Source organism: Eleginops maclovinus, chromosome 2, assembly GCF_036324505.1.
Source record: "Eleginops maclovinus isolate JMC-PN-2008 ecotype Puerto Natales chromosome 2, JC_Emac_rtc_rv5, whole genome shotgun sequence".
NCBI lineage: Eukaryota > Metazoa > Chordata > Actinopteri > Perciformes > Eleginopidae > Eleginops > Eleginops maclovinus.
This window is the reverse complement of record NC_086350.1, coordinates 23,114,708-23,128,141: the sequence shown is the minus strand read 5'-3', so window position 1 is coordinate 23,128,141 and position 13,434 is coordinate 23,114,708. Positions and strand designations below refer to the sequence as shown.

The 13,434-nt window shown below is 39.0% G+C and overlaps 1 protein-coding gene across 1 annotated transcript in view; it reads left to right on the top strand.

Moving 5' to 3' along the window:
- nrn1la (neuritin 1-like a) overlaps positions 1–13,434 on the top strand; it is a 61,848-nt gene that overhangs the window by 31,279 nt on the left and 17,135 nt on the right. The window contains exon 2 of the mRNA XM_063912718.1: positions 10,515–10,665. Coding sequence (XP_063768788.1) covers positions 10,515–10,665 — 151 coding nt within the window. The remainder of the gene's footprint in view (positions 1–10,514; positions 10,666–13,434) is intronic.

The following is a 13,434-nucleotide window of genomic DNA, read 5'->3' as shown; positions in this document are numbered from 1 at the left end:
TTATCATGATTTTGGTGACCTTCTGACCTTTTCTTGTAGCACATCCATTAGCTAAAATGCTTATTTGTAGTCAAGTAAAGGTTTGAACATGTTCATGCTCCCCAGAGGTTAGTCTTTTAATATCTAACGATTTTACAAGCATTCCCATATCCAAAATGTAGACTCTCAGGATATCTTATGGCTGTTTGAACATGAAACTGCTGTGGAAGTCCCCAAAGAACAACCCCCGCTGATTAGGGTGACCCTTTAAACTCAAATCACACACAATTGTCTGTCCAGTTAATTATTAAACTGCATGGCTTTAAGTGTTGTAAGTACAGTAGGTAAATATCTGCCTAAACATACCAGTTTGTAAAATGAATGGTAATTCCAAATAAATGGTTTCAAAAACATTGTTAAAATAAAAATGTTTTAAACAAATGTAAAATGTGATTTAAGGGATAAATGGCTCAGTTATCTGATTACAGGCTTTCATTAGTCAACACGCCACAGAGGGTAAAACTGAATATCATTAAATTCACCATTTAATATATTTAAGTCCTTTAATCACGTATTTGAGTAAAGCTTTTCCTGTCATTCTGCACACCGACATGTAGGGGTGAATCTTACATCAAAAGAAATTAGAAGCCAGCATTTACTTTACTACTTCTCGATAAAAAATGTACTCTCAAATACTTCTGCAGCTTTTTGAACCTCATCTGCACTTATTAAAAGAAGTAGGAAAGGATAAAGGTGAGCTGCCTGACAGCTATTTAAAGACGTTAAAAAAGAAGAGTTGCTTTGATTTTTTTTTTCATCACAAAGGTTAGCAAGTGTGTCACATCTTTCATCAACAACATTACAACACATTGCACTACATAACTACAAATTGCCTTCTTTAATTGGAGTTTTGTTTCTTGAAGATACATGCGACACTGACCAAGTTCTTTCTTTGGAAAATTCGCTACACAAAAAAAAAACACCTTTCGACCAGAAATAATAAAGCGCTACCATAGAAAGACATGTGTTTGATGGTGTTAGAGAAATAGCAAAGGGAACTCAAATCTGATACTTTTTTTATTTTTGGTATTGAGTGTATTCCTATTGTCCTAAATATGCTTACAACTAGGACCTTGCACAGAGGGTAGACCTCTGCGAAGGCCTTGCCCTATCTCCCAATATTTTCAAAATGAAAAATTGTGTGTGTATCAGTTATGTGACCTTGATCTTGGCCCATGCACCCATTTCATAGAATTTGTGCCAATAGTTTTTCTACAATCCTTTTGAAAACACTGAACCGAAAATACAGTATAACATCCCTGATTTAGCCTTTGTGCAGTAACTGTTGCAAACATCTTCTTCCCAACTTGTTAAAAAATCTTCTGCTTTTTGAAAAAACATTTATGTGACCAGTTGTTGATATTGACTTTTTCAGTAACAAGAAATTGGTTGGCAGATAAGGTGTAGGGAAATCGTAAAGTATCCAAAGACAGACTAACACAGCATACCTCCTATCATTGCCAAAAATATCTCATAAAACCAGACTTTACTTAACATTGTAATACTAATATTATACCTCGCTGTATGAGAGCAACATTTCCTGATATCGATAGTCCTAAACAAACAAATACTATTTATCAGTGCAATTCATCAAACACTTCAGAAAACTGCTTTCTTTCACTTCTTCATCTCTGTTTTCCCCCTTATCTCTCTCCGATCACAATCAGGTCTGCAAAGCTAGGAGATTTCTCTCGCTGTCCATATCAATCATTCACTCCACCACTCTTACTTTCTCTCTCTCTCTCTCTCTCTCTCTCTCTCTCTCTCTCTCTCTCTCTCTCTCTCTCTCTCCCTGGGCTCTGTCTCAGTTCAGATATCAAATATTAATCAAGGCAGGTAGAGAAGCAGTTGATCAGCTGTCCCTCCATTGATCTACCTCCTATAAGCATTGATGCGCCCCATCAGCTGGAGTTATAACTCAAACATGTGTTATTTCCAGTGAGTTTGCTTGCCTCGCTTCTCTGTTTTAGTATGTTATACGTATGTCCGCATTTCAGTTTCTTTTCTTTTCATGTTTTTATGCAATAAAGAACCATTATGAAATCTGTGCGATTTCAATTCCGAGCCAGCCGTCTGCAGCTCAGTCCTGTTAGGGTCCATTGAAATTCACTCAGTGACCACACATCTGCACTAACCTTGGCATATTCTTGCCACTGACTAACAGGGAAAGTCCTGCAAAAATGGTAATAATTCTCTAGGGACCCACATTATTTTAATTCTGAGTTGGCTATGTTCTCATTCAACGATTTATTTTCTTTACCTGCACATCCCCTCTAAAGGGGCATGAAGCCCTCCAGAGCATGCACTAAGCAAGAATCAGGGCCAGACCCTTGACAACCTGAATACACAACATCATTTAGTATCAAAAGAAGCTCTCGACCCTGAGAGCTTTTCCGGGAACCTTTATAGGGCTTGTATTTCACTGCATCAATTTAGCTCTTGTTTCGATTCCTGGGAAATCGTTCTATCCCATAAAAAGTAGCACCTTTTGGGATACCAGAACTATTAGGCATGAGTTTGCCAGGCATAACAGCACCAACTGGTTAAACACAGCCTCAAGATAGTAAATGTGTGTACATCTCTGTGATGTTCCTTTTCCGTCATGCTAGCTTGCAAGGCTCTAGGGTTGGCAATGTCAGTCTGTCGGTCAGTCGAGCTAGATCATTCAAACAAGCCAAACAAGAACAACAAATTCCTGCCAGTTGAACAGATGTGCTTCCCTGCCTTGATTTCCCAACTGCATCCCTAGAATCTAATTTCTGTTTGAATTGTGGCTCGTGGAGGTAATCAAACACAACTTCGTTGACAAGGACCTCTTTCAAAAAAGTGTTGATTGAAATCAGTGCATCAGAGGATTACCTTATATACTGTTGGTTTACATTTATTCATTAACATGGGCTGAGTTTGACATCATTTGTATACAAATTGGAAAAAGAATTCCAAGCTTGTTTGCACTACAAAAGGGTGATACTGTGTAAGAGACTACATCCTCTACTATGCAGTTTCTGAAAGATTCCAGTATTGTCGGTGAAAAAGCTGACTGTACATTATTGCTTTATGTGTAGCTGGCAGCAACACAGCATTGGACAAGCTGAATGAGAATGACAAAGAGGTCATTTGGTATGCAAATGAGAGGGCTCTCCAAAAACCCTTGGAAATGTTGGAGTGCACACCTAATGATAGTGTCCAATGGTGGCTATAATAACTTAAACCTTGAATTAAAAATGTTAATGAATTCATGTCATTGTGCAACCTTCACCCCCCGGCGGTGTCTAGGGACGATAACCTGATGCACCCTATGGACGTGACATATTTCTTTATGCACACTGCACTATTGGCCATATTCATGCTAACGGCTAAGCTAACGGGTTGTTGTGTGTCAATGGAACTATAACCACACAACCTTGAATCTTCACAGATGTAAACATGTGTCTTTACTGCTGTGGGAAAACCTTTAATATTGTTGTCTGAACTACCAGATTGCTGCAGTCTGCGTGACATAAGTCTTAGGTCAGACTTGTAAGACCAACATTCGACAAATATCTCACAATGATTTCAACATTTGCAGTCTCAAGTCATTTTTTATTTTTTAATGTCCAGTCGCATCGAGGCAGTGGTTTTTCAATTCAAGCATCGAATCGACTTCATGAAAAGTTGAACATGTGCTAAGGGAGGATGTGGCATAGTGCATCGTGAAAGTCGGCTGACAACCCATCTCTGTTGCTCTTGTTTATATATAAATCTGACAGGTTGGACCAAAGAAGGATCAACACTCCTGGATTTCTCCCAATGCTGCCGATGACCAGTCACACATGTGCTGAAGAACCTCCATGCAGGTCCACTCTGACACTCTGATTAGGCAATAATCTGCAAAGAGTTCCTTGGGCGCTTGTCAGTCATAACTCGCTTAATCAATCTCCTTAATTTCTCTGACATCTCTACGTATCAAATTTTGGTTCCCTTTGTTCTCTCTTGTCTTGTCAACTCCATCTCCATCTCTTTTTCTCCCACACCTGTCTTCTTTTCTCCCGATCCAGTCTTTTTTTTCTTTCTCCGGTCTTCATTAAAACTTGATGGAGACAAATGAGTGAAGCCAATAATCTTCAGACACCGTGAACAACCTGCCTGAAATCAATAGGTTTCCTAGAGGGAAAAAAACACGCAAAGAGAGTAAGGGGGTGGGAGAAGGTCTGGGTTATTAAATATTAAACGGCAGGTCTCAGGGGAGAGGGGGAAATGTTGTGGTGATGCAGTGCCTGACACAATTAGCATCTCCTGTTCACCTGCCAGGCTCCAGCCACGGCTCCACTCTGACTCTTACTCGTCACGACAAGCCACTTCTGGGACAGTCACACTTTTCAGGAGCGTTATCCACGCCATCTTGTACACTAATCATGACATAATGCATCTGTGCCTGTCACACCCTTGAAGAGGACCATCTTCCCTCTGTGAAAAATCGGTCACTACCAGCTCTAAAATGATCTCACACCTCTGGAGAGCCAGCTGTCACATGAGGCTCCTCTGGGATGAGCTAACTGTTTCATAACATTGTCTTAGCCTTTCGTGTTAACAGTCACTGGGTTCTTCAGGGATGCTGTAAATATTTATCTACACCCTCAAACACTCTGGTTAATTTTTATTTTTACATTGACAGATGAGACAACACTTTATTTACAATCGAAAGACATATTTTTTTGATTCTAGAAAATTGCCCTGTCAAGTCATGACAGACTTGCTATGTTTTTTTAAGTATTGTTTCCGTTACTCTGTCTTGCTAGCATGAAATGCATTATCACTAACTGCTACTGTAGCTAGTAAGATTTGTTTTACCTAAATGTATGCCATACAAATAGGTGAAGAAGTATTTGTGTGTTTCAAATTTGCAGTTCTTATACGTACATCAAGGCCTGCAAGAATTACTGCAGGCAGTTATGAAATCTATTGGCGTGCTAATTTGGGATCATTTAGAGCTCATATCAACAGAAACTAGAAGGGCATATGAAGAACGCATACCTCCCCCATTGCCAAATGTACTTTTTTAACAATATTAACGATAATAGTAGAAATTGTGGATTTTGTGGATTCGCTCCAAAATCGAGTTGGTTCTTCTCTTGCCTACACCCTTCCCCCACATTTCACAAAAAGCAAAAGAGTGCCGGGCTTTGACGCCATTTTTTGTAGCGGCCATACAGTGGGATTGCAACTCCCCAGGCCATCATTGGAGATGTCAAGGTACCCCAAAATAAGCCCCTTGTCACATGTCAGATGTTTTAGAGGTTTTGGCAGATCTGCTAAATAATGTCCCCTCTAAATCTGTTTCATTCGGAATTTGAGAAAAAGAGGTACAGAAAATGCCTTACAAAAAAGCAGAGATTAGAAGATACTGCAATCCATAAAACAATACATTCTCAAAACAAAATATCTCTTGGGTCTACTTTCTATATTCTATTTCCAATTTTCGTCTTCTACAGAATTTGCAGAATCAAGATCTTTATAATTGTAGGAGCAAACAATTTTGTGAGCAATGAAAAAAACTACAGCTTCCAAAATTTAAAATTGCCATGCAGATACATTTGTCATGGGTTATATCCCAATAATTCACCAAAGGTCATTCCAACTTAATTTTTTTATCTGTTATCTCTACTCTCTGAAATCTTCTACAGTGTTAGCTGTGCTGTTGTTATTACAGATATGGCTGAGCTAACCGCTGACTGGCCTCTTCTGTCGAGCCATGACACATAACACCATTACCCATAGACCCCTAGAGCTTCCTCAACAGAAGGATCTTTGTTGAAGGCATTCTGAAAAAATATACTAAATAAACAACAATATGTTATATTTCTTTGTTTTAAATAAGTACTGTCCTTATGAAGATATTAAGCACGTCACCTGACTCCAAAGCCGTATTTTCAGTTATAGTTAGAGTAGTTACACATACATACATGTGATTTTCTGGAAGTTTCACTTTCACTTTGGCTCTCTGACAATGATCTCACATCGGCTTGGCAAAACCTTCATCTTGTTATAGGTCATTATCCCGATAATGAGATAACTCACAATATAGCATCTTTTTAAATAAATAGTCCATATGAAGTGGTGATCACAGGTTTAGCTCGGTTTTTTGCACTCAAGTGTGGATTAAATACTTTTCACCCTCTGTCTGAAACCAGAGTCCAGTCTGCTCTGATTGGTTAACTGGCCCGCTCTACTGTGATTGGTCACATTGATCACATACAATGTGTCTGGGTGTTACACAGTGATGTCACAAAGGAGTCCAATGGATGCTTTTCAGGCAGGGGGGAGTGTGTGAGAGAGAAACTCCCTCTGGACGTTGGGATTATAGCCTTTGCCGACAATTCACATGCACAAAAACCTATATAACACACTACAGGAAACTGTTATCCAAAAAACAATAGGTCCCCTTTAATGTATTATAAGTTAGAGGTAGCTCCTTCTCTAACAGCTACAACAGCTACATGCTTATAATGCATTGATGCTTTGGTATTAGCAATGTCAAAATGTAATACGTAATATAGTACTTTTTACCTTTGATACTCATAGTGCATGAAGCTAATAATTCTTACATGCTTTTTCCTAAGTAGGATTTTAAATGCAAAACTTTAACTTGAAATTAAGTATTTCTACACTGCTACACATTAGTGATACAGAAAATCAATTAAACCATGGTGTATTTGTGTTAATAACAGAGTCTCTAAGATCACGGTTTTCTTCAGATCAATTGTCATTAAGAGTGTGTTTTGTATATTGCAGTATATGCACTGATAACTATTGAAACACAGGAAAGGCTGATGTAGTACATTGCTTGTCTTGAGACAGGGGCTTCGAGATGAATGAGTAATGGGATTAATAATAAAAAAAAAAGAAAGACAAAGCAACAGATGGCATAAGAAAGAGGCTTTCAAACTTGCACCTTCCTTTGTCTACACCTTTCCCATCACTCTAAGTAAGGATGGTAAAACATGGTAGAGACCATACATCATCCTTAAACCAAACCTATTTCACAAAGCTCTTCATCACAATCTGTATTGATTGAGTTTTTCTGTGCACACATGATCAGATAGTGAAAAATAATCACTGCAGACACACCTACATCACAATCATGACAGAGAGGAAGGATGATAATCAGACTGAATCTCCGTCTCGTTTCGCTACATCATTCAGTCTGACTGTTCGACCAATTCTGTTTGAAAGGGTTGATATTTTGTTCAAATCAATCAGTATCAAGTCATGTATCTGTCCTGCAGTCATCATTTTCAGTCAACATGGAAGCTGATATGGATTAAAGAAATATTGCCATATTCTTGGCATTTTCCTTTTCAACCCTTCGCTAACTTGACAAGCGCAAATAGCTTTTGAAGGAAATGGAATGCAGCACAGATTGTGATTTCTATTCAACATAATGAGAGAACATTGTTAATTTATGGATCTTGCAAGTTGCAAAATGTTAATCCTGAACATATTGCAGTTCAATGTCTTTTCCAAACAGAGTAATATTAAGCCTTTTATTTTTGCGTTTCTTTCAGCTTGTTAATGGATTGAATCCTTTTCACTGGATCCCCTACGATAACGCCAAAAATGACAAATGGCTGGTCTTGCAGAGACATTTTTCCTTAACAATCCGGGTCAGCACTTACCTCTAGAAAACATTGTGTCACTGGTTACTGCTTGACAAAAAAACTGCCATATTTTGCGAGCATCTTAAATGTGAATTTGCAGTAGCATGTTCCATTTGCATTAACAGATACTCAATACACCTCTGACTAGGTTGTAAGAGAGTGATCAGTTATCAGTGAGTCTATTCGTGAGATTTATTCTGGATTAAAAGCATGCATCCCTTTCCTGCAAGTCCCTTGTGCCTAGGTAGTGCTAGAATGGCAGACTCCATCACTACCAAAAAAAGTACTATAAAGAGAGGTAATTGCTGAATTGTTATATGGTGCCAAAACGCTCACTGCTGTGCTCTGGTCATTGGTAAAGTTCACTTGACATGTGAGAATGTTGTTAAATGACGTGTTTCCCATGTAACCAGTTTACAAGCTAATTTTAAGATAGTACATGGCTAGTTGTAGTTAGATGATAGCTGTTGTGTTCTGACATTGCATTTTATAATCCACCCTACGGATTCTGAATTGATATGCAGATGTCTGTTTATAGAGATGGGCTATCAATATGCACAACACCAAACCCAATTTAATCCTTGAGAAATATGCATATACGGGCACAAATTGAAAGGTCTGGAACAGGCAAACAATTGTGAGAAAGGGTGAAGGAAGTTTTAAATTGATTGAAGAAAGTGGGATTGTACATTTCAATGACAGATGGAATATTCAATCTTCTGTTTTCATCACACCTAAACACTTCTCAAAGTCTTTAGAGGTCTCTAATTCACATTGGTTTGCTGCTGCTTAAAGATGAGAGAGGATCAACATTAACAATCATTGGTGCTCACGCCCCAGAAGAGATCTACAGTCAGTCCCCGCAGTGTATATATTTAAGTTCAGTTCCCTGTCACTTCAATGTACTAATGGTGGTACATCTCCAATCTACTAAAATGTTTGCTAGTAATTATTATATATAAACCAAATACACATCTCTATGGATATGACCTCCTCAAATCTGACTCAGCACACAGCTTTGCGCTCCAGTGAGATGCTGTAAATAGCAAGTAATAAGTAAATTACTTGTGAGACTGGGTCCTCAGGGGTGTTTGTGTTTATGCATTCATGTAGTAAGCACTTTAGAGCCTGACTTTAAAATCCTGGGAGAAGCTTTGATGGGGGTTTCTCCATGCTTTCATAAAGACATGACCACAAAGTGGTTTCCTGTATGGGCCCTTTATTGTATTGACTTTTTGCTTTCACCTTACATGACTGTATACGGTAGGTAGACTTTGATTGGATATTAAGCCACAACCTCTGAGTCTGAAAAGTTAAGCAAAGCTGGAATGCTTTGAAGTTTGAGATTGTATAGAAGTCTATGAAAAAATTACCCAACCTTTTGCTTTATTTATTACCTCTGAAAATATGGATTGAGACCTTACAGCATGTTAACATTGTTTACTCTCTCTCTCCAATATAGCATCTTGTTCATTTAACAATTGGTCCCAACTACTTGAAAAAACACATCATGCTTAAAACAGAACTTATCATAAAGAAAGAAAAAACAACAAAAAGCGTAGGTGAATGTAACCTCCAATACTCCCTGACACAGTTGATTAAAAGACATTTCCAATATTAAAACCCGGCGTCTTTTCTTTTCCAAGTCAATCCCTGATTTATCCATCTATGAACTGAGACAGTAAGCACCATGCCCTGAGGTTCTCTGTCAGTAACTGTCTTGACAAACCATGCTGACAAGATGCTAGCTTATAGGCTTGACACCTGACCAATTTGTTGTTGTTGCTCCTGGTTGAATCTTTTTTAAAGATTCGCTCTACTGTTTCCAGTGTATTTAAAGGCACTACCTTAACATTTCAATGTTTTAGCTGCAGTAGTGAATATTTATATTAACATTGGAATGTGGAGTATGAGTAGGGTCCTCCGTAGTGATAAATCCACAGTGTTTTTCCTTCTTTTATCTCTACGTTTAGATTTTCCAGGTTTTTTTACGGTCAAGTATTCACAGCAAGGCTTTGCACCAGTATTAAATATATTGCAAGAAGAATGCCACAGGACATAAAGGACCTTGATGTTCCCAAAAATATTTTTTAAATTTTTTTCCTGCGTACACGAACATCCAAGCCTTAATTCCATTGGGTTTTATTGCGGTTGATATACGTTTCTGTTGGACTGTCCCATGCCTATCTCTTCCGGCACTGCCATTGCATGTTTAAAGAGGTCCAAGACAGAAATTTTTTTTTTTAAAAGTGCATGTGTGAATATTAAAAAAATAGCTAGCAGTCCCAATAAGTTAACGTGACATATGTGTAAAATATTCTTCAGTCTACATTTCATCCAGTGTTTGGTTGTCTTTCTTTACTGAGTACGCCCCTTCGACTTTTTAGACTAAAATATAAGTTTGTATTGGTAGACCTATTCCTTTCGTGCAGGTTGTCAAGTACATTAAAGGTGATTGAGGCACTCAAACATGATTGTGTGTGTTGTTGCTCTGATCTGAATGTGATCAGTCAGGATAAATAAATACATTTCTCCTCTGTTGTATATCCATTTCCCGTTCAACTACCCATGACAGGTCCCATTTTTGATGTGAGCAATCGATCAGCAGCGGACCTGAAAGAATGATTGAGTGAGAGGGGAAATAAATGAAGATGTACCCACGGCTGTCTGTTAGTGATGGATAATACTCAACTTCACAGTCCATCATTGAGACAAAAAGCTGCATGAACAGCGGTGTCACTCACTGCACAAGTGCTCTATTTATCTGGTCACTGGTTACTCTGGTCCAGCAGCTGCAGCCATTAACTGGTGTTGGTTTTGTGTGTGTGTGTTTTCCAGTACCGAGCTCGTGCCCTGTTGCTGCATCTTCAGCCAGAAGGTGTCACTCCATCTATAAGGGTTTCGCTCAGTGTCTGATGGCTCTGGGCGACAGTCTCACGGACAACGCCCGCAAGGATGAAGACACACACGAGATACACTCCATCTGCAGGTCAGTGTTTTCACACAGAGTGCCCCTATAAACACACATACACAGAAACAGTCCCTTGAATAATGGCAATATACAAATTTGCTTTTTAAGGTCAAATTATGAAAATGAATTAACTTACTGGTAGAGAAATTACTGATATTTAAGTGGACAAATTTTTTTCACTAGGATTTTGTTTTTAAAACTGACACTGCAAAAGATACATTTCAGTAACAATTGACACAAGAGTTTGAAAAAATAAAAAAGTGCCTTTAGCAATGAGTATACATAAATGTTTTAACGTAACAGGCAATATTTAAATAAAATGGCATTAAGAGGGGGAACATCCTTGAAATGGAATTGAACCCCCTCGTGCTGAATGGCTCGATTCAAGTCCTTTGTTTAATTCGCGGATACAAGCGGCCGAAATGGGATTTCTCCGCAGGGTGGCTGGCATCTCCCTTAGGGATAAGGTGAGAAGTTCAGTCATCCGGGAGGGACTCGTAGTAGAACCGCTGGTCCTTCGCGTTGAAAGGAGCCAGTTGAAGTGGTTCGGGCACCTAGTGAGGATGCCACCTGGGCGCCTCCCTAGGGAGGTGTTCCAGGCACGTCCAGCTGGGAAGAGACTGAGGTGTAGACCTAGGACTAGGTGGAGGTGGCCAGGGAAAGAGTTGTTTGGGGCTCTCTGCTGGAGCTGTTACCTCCGCGACCCTGACGGAAAAGCGGGAGAAGATGGATGGATGGATGGATGGATGGATGGATGGATGGATGGATGGATGGATGGATGGATGGATGGATGGATGGATGGATGCTTAATTCTGTAACATTGTGACACCATATTGTAACACTTGCACTTATATTGGCTAGAACTCCAACACATTGTACGTGATAGGTTAAGAGGCTGGACACCTCTAAGTGGTTGACCAATCACAACAGAGCCGACGAGATAACCAATCAAAGCAGAAAGGGCTCTGGTTTCAGACAGAGAGTGAACATTAAACCATGGAAAAGTCTCACAGTAGAGGCAAAAAATACAAATATGAAATTGAAAATGAGCATAAGAGGGACCCTTTCGATGAAATGTATACATTTTTGGTTGTTGAATTCAAGCTGCTTGGTTAAAAGATGGAAAGACTGAATAGTGATATTAAGATTGATTAGCTAACTAACCTTTTTATGTTCTTAGGCCCTTAGTGCTACTTTTTAAAAGGAGGCACAAGTGATAAATATGCGTTTTTAAAGCCCACATTGCGGGCAGGTCAGTATCCATGGGTTTTCAGTTACTTTAGGAAAAGAGTTCGGAAAACAAAGCCAACAGTTCTCTTGGGAAGACATTCCACATTATCTAAGCTTGAGTATGCAAGGCTTTTGGAAAGAAAACTGTAGACAAGCATTTTGCTCTTCCTCAAAGTTGATCTGACATCAATGGGGCACGTACACAATACCACAGATCGATATCTGAACTCTCTAATCCCTGACTGGACTTATTCATGGCCTGCTCTAATGCAGAACTATGATTATCTGTCCCAAAACAGCTGAGTGTAAACATTGGAAAATGATGACAACTTTACCATTGACTCTAACCCCAACCCTTAACTAAGGAAGAATGGAAAAATTGCATAAAAGTTGTATTGCTGTAGGAAAGGACAAACGTAGGGGAATGTATTTGCAATGCAACCCTAACCCTAACCCACATGCTTTGAATGAGACTCCGAAGTATTATGACCTGTATGAATCAGAACACTTCTGCAATTAAATGCCTGAACAATTCTTTCGACAAGAGCCACCAGGCCAAAGACAGAGGCATAGTCAGTGTTTTTTAGGGAGGTACTTTAGTATTGACAGTCCATATAGGAGTGAAACAGCATCTAAACTACAATGGCACTTGGTAGGCATAGACCTCCACAAATGACGATGGTGCCTTCATGCTCCTCAGGGTGTTCCAAGTTGGGAAATCCTTCTTTCGACTTTGGGGTGTTTATGAGATTTAAGCCATGATGTTGAAACAACATGGTAGCTACAAAGAAGATGTGTTGGTTTCAAATGTGTTAGAGTTATCATCCCAGCCTTTACTTCCATGTGACACAGCTAGGTAAGTCTTAGACCAATATTTTCCCCAACTTTCCTAAGATGTTGTTTGGAATTTAGGGGGCATTCATATTAATTTTTCCATTGCGGAGCAAATGTTCCCAATTACTTTATTACCACATCAATGCAGCACTGTCAATGTCTTTGGATCCATTCCAAAAAAAAAATGTCTTTGCCTATTCAAAACTTTTCAATCAAGTTTCATGAATGTCACGTCATTAGTTCTTCATTAATCTTGCGGACAGATGGACCAACAAACCAAGCCAAAAAACATGATCTCCTTGGCAGAGGTACATTTGGGTCAAAATGAATACATGTACCCTATACTCTAAAGAAAGATTTGTTCTGTTCTTCAACATAATTAGAAGATTCTGGTGTTGATATTTTGTTTGTTTTCTCCTTTGTTTGTTGCAAACCACATTTCTGTTTGCTATTTAGAAGTCCCCTCGTGATATGGCTTAGACAACCCTCACACATCACAGAATTGTTATAAAGTCCCTGATAAAATAACAAATGATTTTCTTGACTGGGATCATATGAGATATTGAGTCTTTCACTAACACAAACAGAGTGATTACTGAGATGTATGCAGCATGAATGCTAGATTGCCACAACTCTGCCAGGCATCACTTGGAGTTGAATGAAAGAAACGTCCATCATGTTCCTCTTGTCCAGTGTACCATTTATTTTCACCATTCATTACAT